General features: G+C 41.6%; 2 protein-coding genes across 4 annotated transcripts; both read left to right on the plus strand.

The window, feature by feature from the left end:
* Positions 1-6: 6 nt before the first annotated feature.
* On the plus strand, positions 7-4,654 carry LOC101754006. 3 transcript variants are annotated; one of them, XM_004957109.4, is made up of 9 exons: positions 7-97; positions 302-429; positions 557-602; positions 1,191-1,261; positions 1,411-1,832; positions 2,203-2,457; positions 2,529-2,832; positions 3,518-3,639; positions 4,270-4,654. In XM_004957109.4, the coding sequence occupies exons 4-8, from the start codon at positions 1,232-1,234 to the stop codon at positions 3,635-3,637; spliced, it is 1,131 nt and encodes a 376-aa protein (XP_004957166.1). In that variant the 5' UTR covers positions 7-97; positions 302-429; positions 557-602; positions 1,191-1,231; the 3' UTR covers positions 3,638-3,639; positions 4,270-4,654. The 3 variants fall into 3 exon arrangements, with proteins under 3 accessions (XP_004957166.1, XP_022679774.1, XP_004957165.1); XM_022824039.1 differs by having other exon boundaries at positions 307-429; XM_004957108.3 differs by having other exon boundaries at positions 345-429.
* Positions 4,655-6,620: 1,966 nt separating this feature from the next.
* Positions 6,621-10,620, plus strand: LOC101754660. The gene is made up of 3 exons (XM_004957110.3): positions 6,621-8,141; positions 8,382-8,489; positions 9,341-10,620. Exons 1-3 carry the CDS (start codon positions 6,709-6,711, stop codon positions 10,365-10,367), a joined length of 2,568 nt encoding a protein of 855 aa, XP_004957167.1. The 5' UTR covers positions 6,621-6,708; the 3' UTR covers positions 10,368-10,620.
* The last annotated feature ends 129 nt before the right edge of the window (positions 10,621-10,749 follow it).

Here is a 10,749-nt window from a genome sequence, read left to right on the forward strand (position 1 = left end):
CCCCCCCCCCCCCACCCCCCCACCCCGCTGCCTCGTCGTCTCTTCAACTCATGTCCCCCGGGCCCCGGCTTCTCACCTCCACCGATTAAACCCTGAGGTGATCGCTGTTGGCCTAGTGCTATTATTAGTCTCGTGTTTGCGATTCACAAAATTGCATTTTAGTCTAAACTGTTTTTATAGACACAAAGTGCACGATTTGATCTGTGAAAAATCGTGTTTCCATTCGTTTGCTCTTTTTTAGTTATCATCAAGATGATATTAAAATGCAGCTGATGTTCTATTTTACTTCATTTTTTTTTAGTTTAGGTCTAATCCAGTACAACTCTTGGGTCCCTATGTTTCAGCCCTTGGGGTGTCTGCATCTGACGAGAGTAGAGCAAAGCGAGGCAACGAGAACAACGATCTGAGCCTCAACCAGTCAACCGAGGGGTAAGTAGTGATCCGCTTCAACGCAAGCTCCGTGGCTTGCTTTCAATCGTGAACTGGTGTTTCGCTTCATCTTCCATGTGAAGATTCTCATTTGCGTGTGATTTTTTTTGGTTTGCTGAACTTGCAGCCTTGCAGTAAGTTTTGTCTTTGAGAAGAGAGCAGTGTTAGCAAAGGTAAATCTAGCGACTTTGCTCCCAATACTTGGATTATTTGGCATTCTCCACCTTTCTTATGACTTGTTTTGCCTAAAGTTTTGGTTCGAGAGATGGTGGCAGAGTTAACTCTTATAATATACTCCGAGACGTCAAATTTTTGTATCTACTGGAACCGTCAGTTATTGTTTCATTTGCATGTAATGTTTGTACTCTTGAGTTCCCTTTTCAATCTCTTATGGAATTTTCTCAAATTATTATATTTGCAATGAATTCAAGGGGACATGTTACAGTTAGATAATAACACTTTTAGCCTTTTGCTATGTTGCATGCAACAATGAAGTATGCTTGTGTCAGTTTCTTGTTGCTTCATATCAGTGAAATTGTAGAACACAGGGCCTCCTGGAATTGGAATTCTGTCTTATTCACTAATTCCTATGTATGTAATACCACTATATGCTGTATTTGATTGGCAATTTGACATATCTAACTCTTAAAACCTTTTCTTTGTTACAAAAAAACAATTATCATATTAATATTTGTGTGCGATATTACTTTGTTCTTTAGTTACACTATATCCTCTAATTTTCATAGCTACTATCTGTATAGGTATCCTGTTTTGACCTGACATACGTACAGTGGATACAAGTATGGGGGATCATACCGTGTGCTTAAATCAGGTACATGCTTCCCATATGGGTTGTGCTTTTGTTCTTGAGTATATCTTTCTGCTTATCTGCTTCAAGAAATCCCACCATCTGACTTCTTAAGAACGAAAAAAGCGAACCTTGCATGTTGTTTGCTTAGCGATGCTTCTTTTGCTGTGTAGGATGAAAGTAAGATTGCTGCGGCTTTTAAAACTGCATTAGAGAAGATAGGTGATCCACATTCAGGGATTGTGTTCAACTTCTACCGATTTGAGTACAAAGGAAGAGATGACACTTGGTACAGGGGTGAAATTTTCCCTATGACAGACCCCAAGTCATCATTTGACAAAGGAAGTGGAAATAGAGTATCCATCTGGATACGTGCTGCTGCAGATGAAAGGCGAATGCGAGAATTGGTTCATCATCTCTTGCCTCTTGAGGATAATGCTTTGCTGAAGCCTTGTTTTGCAGCCTATAATTCTATGCTTGGGAAGACTGTTGTTTCCTGCATGCCATGTACTGAAGATTTCAGCAGTTGGATTTCAAGACAGACCCAAGTACAGTCTGATGGCTACCTTCATGATGAGGCGAAAAGAATGATATGGTATGATTCCTTTATATGCACATAATTTATGCATAGTTGTGTAAGTGATGCAGATAACTTGCCTGAGTGCTGGAAAATTTTGATTGTTATTCTTCTATTGCAGGTAATGTGCAGGTCTGTAAATGGTGCAGATAACTTGATTGAATGTTGGTTGTTTTTTACCTATGTTTTTTATAATCACAAATTTTTTTGCTTAGGTGCTTAAATGGTACAGATAACCTGATTGAATGCTGGAACTATATGATGATTCTCATATCCGTATCTGTTTAGATATTATCGAATGAAATAGCAAAACAGATATCTGATATTTATGTGCTTCCTTTTTAGTAGTTATATATTAATTGATATTACTTTGGTTTTGTTGGTTTAGGTCTGTGGTATCTTTTAGTAAGGTGTTGTGGGTGAATGGCTTCGTGAGTGATGGGTTAGATGACCCAAAGAACTATGCCATGATGGACACACACGTGAAAGTTCTACCTTTTACGATTCGAAAGAAGGCAATCACTGATAGCAAAATGACTAACCGGAACAAAGTTGCTGATCTTCTTGAGAATCATCTGAACACAAAGTGGAATGATATTGATGTGGTAGAATTCATCAAGTGTTTAAGAGATCCTATACTAAGGTAGAATTGGTACCTTAATCTTACGTAAAATGATTATTCTTTGGCTAACAAAATGGTTATTTATGGTGCAGTTTGGATGTGCTTCTTAACCATCCATTGTTTCTGCCACCTGAGCGCCGCATGGCTCTGTATGTTATTTTGTGGGATGTTCACTTCTCACCTGAGCACAGGGACCGTTATGATGCAATCACATCACATGCTAACTGGACGAACTTGGTTTCAGCCAATGATACTACGCTGATGAAGATTTTGACCTATGATGAGAAAAATGAAAACAACAACATCTGCATGTATCGTAACACTACACTGCAGGCTCACAAGTTTGCCCGTGATTCTTGTTCACATTATTTTGAGCAGTTGAGAAAGAGTAAGAAGGTATGTTTCTTCTTTACTTCTGACTAAATTTGAATGATTATATGCAGTTTTTGAGGTTAATGCCAGTAACATAGAAGTGAATAATTTCACTCATCGATATAACTAAGGTTCTTGGTGTCCTCTTTATCTTAACATTGTTCAATTGGCTTATGAAAATTTGGACCTACTGTTGAAACTTGTGATTTGTGAATAGATGCTTAACGGGATCACCTATCAGAAGTTTTAAACAAAAAGAATCCTCGCCGGTGATCCATTTCCTAGAAATTTTGCCCTGTGCACAAGTGCAATGAGGCGCAAAATGCCACAAAAGCAAGACCGTTGCTGTTTTGCTCACTAAGCTTGATTTGAAGGGCTGCCACACTTGTCGCTCACACCATACTTATCCACTGGAATTGATACTGGCTGTGGTTTTGTTTTGCCATTGTCAGCTTTTGCGCTCATGGTACATTGTAGTGGCAGCAATATCAATCTGGATGACTGTAGGATGTGTTCCCACATGTTTGGGTCATAATAAGAAATATTTTAATTGTATATCTATTGAAGTCTGAGTATGTGTTACCTTAGTGAAAAGTATTGTTTACTTTTAATCATCATATGATTATAATTTATATATTTTGTACTTATGTGTTTTGTACAAATTTACATTGTATTCAATGACACTAATGTTGAATTTCACATTATTCAGGAGAAGAAGAGACCAAATATCTCACCAGACATGGTGGATAGGCCACTTAAGAAGCTGTTGCCTGGGTTACTGTCAAAGGTTTATGCTTTGGCAAGCAGCCAAGATTGGAAATCCGTATAGTGGTAATGCTAGTGTCTTGTTTATGCCCCCATGTATGGACTAGCCCAGGATCGGCTTTGATATGATTTCCCATGGAATGGTTTATCATGATCAGCCTTTTGCACATTTCTAAAAAGGATGGATAGCCTGTCAACTTCTTGTGTACTTTCTAAATAGATGCATATAGTGCTCAAACCAATACTATTTGGTATAGGTTGAATGAATGGTGTTTCATTGACTAATTCTCTCTGGTCAAATAGTAGCGTGGCCCGGTAGTGCCCAATTTTTGGCAAGCTTATAGTGCCACCATGGGACTCGTGTGACTGCATCGGAGACGTGTATTTGGGCTTTTATGTCTTGTGATGGTTAACTGCCACGTTTATATGCTCATTGCAAACACTAGGCATCAACTTCTGAACTACTTCTGTAAAACATAGTAATATGCTTGATCCGTTTAATGTTGCCAGCATTACCACTCTTGATGAATTGTCTGCTATTTAATAACGCATTGAATCATTTCGTAGTTGACACTTGTGTAAAAGGAAAAGAAAACGGAAAAGTGGATTTGTACTCTCTGCTATTGTATTTGTATATGTTTGTTACTAGCTTAGCGTATGCAATTTCATGCTTACAGACAATTTCTTCTACTGCAGATTTCAGATCCAATACCGCTCTGGTTCATCACTGCCTTCGGTCCCCCCACTGCTCCCAGAATTTGAACGCTAAGCTTGCCTGAGCTCAGAAATTTTCTTCGGATCCATTGCTCTAGCTTCCTTTACAAGTATGTACAGTTTTATAGCATCGTATGACACGATATGAGTGGAAAAAGACCCGAATGCTGCATGACATTTCCCTAACAGGTAGCCGTTGAGTGACTGGGCTGTTTAACTGTATCTATATCTTGCTGGGCTGTCTAACATATGACTTGCTCACTAAGCTTGACTTGAACAATGGGGTGTCGTATTCATGTTTCCTAAATTTTCTGAACAGCAACCTCCCCTTTTAATGATGGCTTTGGATTTCCACACGAGTATTTCCTCACATCTGCCTTATTATTTCCATGTATTTGTTAGTATGGATTCTGATTTGTTTCTTTTTATTTTCATTTTTTTACGAAAGAGATTCTGATGTGTTGCATTTAACCAACACCCCTACCCTTCAATGCTTGAGGCCTTGTTTGAATACTATTTGAATACTAGTGGATTGAAGTGTAATGGGAAAATTGCAGAAGAAATTAGTTCGTTTTAGACTCAATTATTTTCATTCACTTCCAATCCTCTTCTATCCAAACAAATTCTGAGCGAGCTTGTGATATGATCCGAGACCACTCCTTGTAGCTGAGTTAATTTGCTGTCCATAAGTTTTTTAGGTATTATCACGTTTACTGCCCTGTCTTCATTGTATCTAGTTAGAAATACTCCCGTGCGGAGATTGAAGCTCTCGGCTGCCTCAGGTGCACTAGGTTGTTTGGTTCTGATCCTGAAAATGCCAGGCTCAAATCTCATCCAAACAAGCCATACCCTTGTTCACTTCCTACAAAACTCCCAACTTTAGCACTATGCAAAAAGAAGATTCCCCATCACATCAAACTTGCGGTACATGCATGGAGTACTAAATGTAGATGAAATCAAAAACTAATTGCACAGTTTTATTGTACTTTGCGAGACGAATCTTTTGAGCCTAATTAGTCAATATTTGGACAATAATTCACAAATATAAACGAAACGCTACAGTGTTGCTACAGTAATTTGGCACCTCCCAAATTCGCAAAGTAAACAAGGGCCATCATAATGTCTCTAACCAAGGCAAGCGTCAGTGCAAGAGAGGTGCCCCGTGAGTCCATGACAGCATCTGGTCATCATGATGGCCAATGACAAGCAGCTGCAACGAGAGAAGTCTCCCGTCACAACTTACAAACTACTCTTAGGCTTTAGCTCGAACTAAACGTAACTCAGCAAGGAAAGTTCTTTACGGTGGAACATGCTCACTCGAATTCGAGTTCTCAACTTAGCACGGGATCTCACATTTTTAAAATTTATTCAAAGATTTAACCGACGTTATTCTTTTAGTGGTAGACGACGTGCCCGTCGACAGCGACGTGCCAGTACCAATGGTGACTTCGTTAATCTCGAGGATTTGCCGACTCAGTCTTTCGGAGGTGTTCATAGGGGTAGAGTTGCCTGCGTATGTTTGTAGGAGTAAGTGCGCGTGCGTGTTTGTGAGCATCTGCGTCGGAAGTGCTCATAGGGGTAGAATTACATACGTATGTTTGTAGGGGCGGGTGCACATGCGCATTTGAGAACGTTTGCATACCATGTGATTAAAAAAAATGGAAAAGTCTAAATTACTCCCTTCAAGTATAGTGAAAGTCCAGATAACCCTAAACTATATTTTGGTTCAATTTACCCACTAAATTATACTATTTGGTTCAACTTACCTCATAATGCAATTTATCTTTTTTCTCTCCATACACAAGTTGAATTTTAATTTGAGACTTTGCACGGGGTAGTGGACATCATTATCTATATTAAAAACTACTTTATGGATTTTTCATCATTATTTTTTATATAATTTTGTATCTCAAGAATAATTTTATTATATCCTACCCTATAAAAATAATGATAAAAATTCATGATATATTTTTGTGACATATCTTATGATGTCTGCTATCATCATGCACAAATTGAACTTAAAACTCCACTTGTGCATGAAAAAAAAATTATGTTAAAGAGTAAATTGAACCAAATGGTATACTTTAAGAGTAAACTGAACCGACTTTCAGAGAGTTATTGAGACTTTGGTTACAGGAGTAATTCGGATTTTTTTTAAAAAAAATATGCTGGCTATCTCGTCTTCCTCCGTCGCTAGAGCGGAGGAGGTTTTTTCTTCTCTCCCTTCCACATGATCAGAAATCCAACGAGCGAACCTGACGTGAGAAGGCCTACACGGGCCACAAGAAATCCGGCCCACATTAGACTTGGGAGGCCACCCCACCCCACCCCACCCCACTCCCCCTCCTCTTGAAGCCGTCGACGCCGCCGCCGCCGCCATCGCCGCAGCCCTAGCGATTTGGTAAAAAAAGGAGAAGAGACATGGCGACCGCCGCTGATCTAAGGCGTGTGTCGGAGGACGAGCTGCGGAAGTGCGATTTGTTCCGGTGCTTTTGCTGTTGGCGCAGACGCTGCTCGCTCGGGATCCCGCGCATTGGCCCCCGTAGCGAGTATTTGCCGGCCAACGCCGACAAGGGGCGGATGTTAAGGCGGGGCTTGGAGGGCTCCGGCGCCCCCTACCAGCTGTATCTCCCTTGGGGAGAAGAGGTGAAGGAGAAGGAGGATGAAGGAAGACGAAGGGGGAGGACGGGAAGAAGAAGGACAGCTTTGGGGGGTGGTGGACAAGGAAGAAGAAGAGAGCGTCCCCTACCCACCGGCCTTGCGTCTGCCACTGCTGAGGGCAGCCCGCTTTGGTCGGTCCTCGTTGGCTGCTCCTCCTCCGACCATCCGTCGCACGGTCTACGCATACACTACTTCCGGGTCACCGGCTCCGGCCGCGTCATCGGCCACAACAACGACCTGCTCGAGCTCTTCTGCGGTGTGTCCCCGATCGATGACAGGCACACGATGTTCCCCGTCGCCAGGGCCGCGATAGCGCCGGCCGACCGCCATCTTTACATCATCTGCAAACATCGCCCGGCAGCCGGATCGAGCAGCACCAGCGGCCAACAAGCCCACGAGAAGGTCTTTCCTCCCAAAGCCTTCTCTTTGAACACCGCAGACAAGAGCCTGTCTACTCTGCCGCCGCTCCCGTTCACTCGTGGATCATGGGAAGCTATCTCAGCGTGTGGCAAGCTCTGGGTGCCGGTCGTATTGGTAAAGAGAGGCTCCTATGGAGAGGCATGGAGCCTCATCGTTTACAAGCTGATTGGGGACTGTTGGTCTGAAGTCAACAGTGTCGAGTTCCCTTACAAGCATTCGTTGGAACGTGGGTACAGTGGCACCTTACTCCAGGGCTATGTGGTTCTCCATACAAACATTCTATTATCATTCAGTAACTCCAGCTTCTTCTTATTCAAGTGCACCAGCGGCGACTTGTCCCGTGTTGACACTAATGGCACAAGTCAATATATTCCTATCACTGGCAAAGCAGTATATGTCAAGCTCCATGACATGATCTACTTCATACGGGGAACCAAACTCTTTGCATACAAGTACACTCCAAAGTGGGACAAGCTGCTTGCGGCTCCCATAGAGATCGGAAATATTTGGCCCTATGACAAGGAAGGGTATGGCTTCGTGGAGCACGTAGGCGGCCGTATGTTGTGTGCTGTTTGGATCAATATGCACCAGCTGTGTGGGTGTGCCACACGGCATGCCCTGATCACAACATTCCGCGTCACAGGCGTCACTGATGAATTTGGCTGCTTCGTTCCCAATGGTGTTGACATCCTGCACTCCACCTGCCGCCAGATAGACATGCTCAAGAGCAATGCATCTGGAGACACATGCTATGACACCTTCTGTTTCTTGCAGTAAGCAATCTCGATTTGCTTTGCTCAAATCAATTCCTTGATACTTAATTCATTGTTTTGTCAGTTTGTACATCCATCTGTTTTAGCACGTTAGCTAACCTTAGTTGCATTACTACTTCAGTGGACACTACTGCATTTCAGCATTGCAACAATTTCAAGGTTTTCTCTTATGTTGCGTCTTAAGTTCGTTGGAGATCACTCTACTGTTGGTTAACTAAAAATATCCTACTGGTGTGACAGGAAGTGTCAGGATCGTGGAGCCAAGTTTCATCCCTCGGATCTTTCAGAGACAAGACAGTTCTACTGCCCCCAAGTTGAAAAATTCTCAGAAATGCTTACTTGCTGCAGGTTTGATTTCGTTTTAGTAACCAAATTTCTCTTTATTTGTTATTTTAAATTTCACTAATTGGTTCTTATCAAGCAGTTCGATTATAGGTTATTGTTTAGTCATTTGATAGTGCTCCAAGTTCATTTTGTTGATTTCAGCCCTCTACTTGACTTGTGTAGCTAATCCTGCTCATTAATAATTTAGGTACATTTACATTTCACTATAAAATACAAAAAACTGCTTTAGAAAAATGTGGATTGGACCTGGCACCACAACTATGATTGATATTGGGGGCACTTGTGATAGAAAAATTTGATATATGTATGTAGGGAAAATTACTTCAGACTCAAAGTGGATAAATGAGTAGCAGACATACTAAAGGTGGGAGCAGCTACACATGGTAGTGGAATGTATTGTGTTTGTTTCTTATCACTAAAATGCCTCAGAGCTTTTGCGATTAAGTTCGCCGTTGTCATCTCGGAAAAGTTTGTAGTCTGCTGTTCCGGTAGCCTTTCTCACTTAACCATCCATAAATGAGTAACATAAATCAGGAATTGTCTAGTACATGTTTATGGTTGACATGAAGTTCTGGTCTGGAATATGCATACATGATATTATCTGAGGCTTGGGAACTAAATTTGGCAATCAGGTATGAGATGGGCTGAAGTCAACAAAAGCAAACTTGAGGTTTTGATTGTGTAAGGTTGAACAATAAAACTGATCAACTGAGATCAACAAAGTTATAGTGGTTTGCTTCATAAAACATAGTTGTGCAAGGGTCTTATTGTAACTTTCCCTTTGAATAAATTAGTTACTGAACTGCAACTGAGAGTCATTTTTTATGCTGAACAGTTACAACTTTTAACTGCAGGGAGTTTCTAAATGGAAAGCCTGAGCCTGCTCCAGGTGTAGTAGCCCTTGACTTCTGCAAAATGGCCACCAGATCAGATTTCTATTTTATCTGTCAGGCGGATCAGTGCTCCCTTTTGTATCAAATATCTACTTCAGGAGGAAAGTTGACATGTGGTGATGAGGCCCTGGAGGCAGTACTGCGTCTAGACACAGTTAGATTTGGAGATATTGAAATAGATGACCTTTCAGCATGGTATTTTGTGCATCGCGGATCGACGCTTTATGTTATCCCATCGAGTCCAGAGTGCAATCACTATGTTGTCGACGTCGAAAGGAAGTCCTACAGGCTCTGTAAGAGCAAACGATCCAAGCTCTTTTTTTCAGCAGTTTTCCGAGCTGGTCAGTATGTCGTGGCTCTATGTGATACTTTGCAGTATGTCTATATCCTTCGGGACAATCTCCAATGGAGGCGCCAGAAGACAGCATCAAGGTCTGTTGATGTGTCACAAAAGGTCAAGATTTCTGGATTTGTAGACCTCATCAACGATGCGTTTATGATATCGGATTTTGACACAGATGAGTTCTTCTTGTTTGATTTGAAGAGATGGGAATGGTTTTCTGTCAGGTCATGGTTTTGTTTTCTGAGTGGAAGATGCATATTCGCAGAGGGTTTCATATACACCTGCTCAGATGAAGGTCTTGCTGCTTTTGAGCTGTTTTACGATGATACTTCATATTGGCTGGGTCTGCCTATCATGTTAGATTTTTCTTGGAAGTACATTTGCGGCAACCGAAGGTTCCTATGCTTTGATTCAATTTGCAAGTGCGAAATTGGTGATACCATTGTGTTCTGCGTGGTCCAGGGATATGAGGAAGCACCTCCTAGCACTTCAAGTCACACCTTGGCTGCAACCACAGTACAAGTGAAGCTTGTGGAAACAGCACGAGGGACAAAAGTGCCTGTCAGAGTTGATCATGTTGATATCTTTCTTTCATCGATTGTAGAGGAAGGGTGGATCTTGACCAACTATGCGTTTGCTTTGTAAGCAGTTGCAAGCTTAGGGTACTGAGCTCCGTGAGGTTCTATGAGGCTGAACACCTGTATCATTGACATTGGGCTAATATTTTGTACCTTTGGAAGACGATGTAGGTAACTGCTAGACACTAGTTTCCGATACCAAGGCCGCGGTTTCGCTGCTGTTTTGCCCGTAGCTAGACATTGCCATCTTTTTGTTCCATTCTTGGCACTTGAACACATTGCTAAGATATGAGTCAGGTCTGGTTTGGTTGGTTTGCTTATTTTTAAGCACCCGTCACATCGAATGTTTAGATACTAATTAGGAGTATTAAACGTAGACTATTTACAAAATCCATTACATAAGTGGAGGCTAAACGGCGAGACGAATCTATTTTTTTTCTTTTGCTTTT

The sequence above is a fragment of the Setaria italica genome, chromosome II, assembly GCF_000263155.2.
Source record: "Setaria italica strain Yugu1 chromosome II, Setaria_italica_v2.0, whole genome shotgun sequence".
NCBI lineage: Eukaryota > Viridiplantae > Streptophyta > Magnoliopsida > Poales > Poaceae > Setaria > Setaria italica.

Coding starts and splice junctions, on each gene's coding strand:
- LOC101754660 (XM_004957110.3), top strand. CDS start 6,709: ATGGCGACCGCCGCTGATCTAAGGCGTGTGTCGGAGGACGAGCTGCGG. Junction 8,142..8,381: donor GACACCTTCTGTTTCTTGCA/GTAAGCAATCTC, acceptor CTGGTGTGACAG/GAAGTGTCAGGATCGTGGAG. Junction 8,490..9,340: donor GAAATGCTTACTTGCTGCAG/GTTTGATTTCGT, acceptor TTTTAACTGCAG/GGAGTTTCTAAATGGAAAGC.
- LOC101754006 (XM_004957109.4), top strand. CDS start 1,232: ATGGGGGATCATACCGTGTGCTTAAATCAG. Junction 2,458..2,528: donor TTAAGAGATCCTATACTAAG/GTAGAATTGGTA, acceptor TTTATGGTGCAG/TTTGGATGTGCTTCTTAACC. Junction 2,833..3,517: donor AGTTGAGAAAGAGTAAGAAG/GTATGTTTCTTC, acceptor CACATTATTCAG/GAGAAGAAGAGACCAAATAT.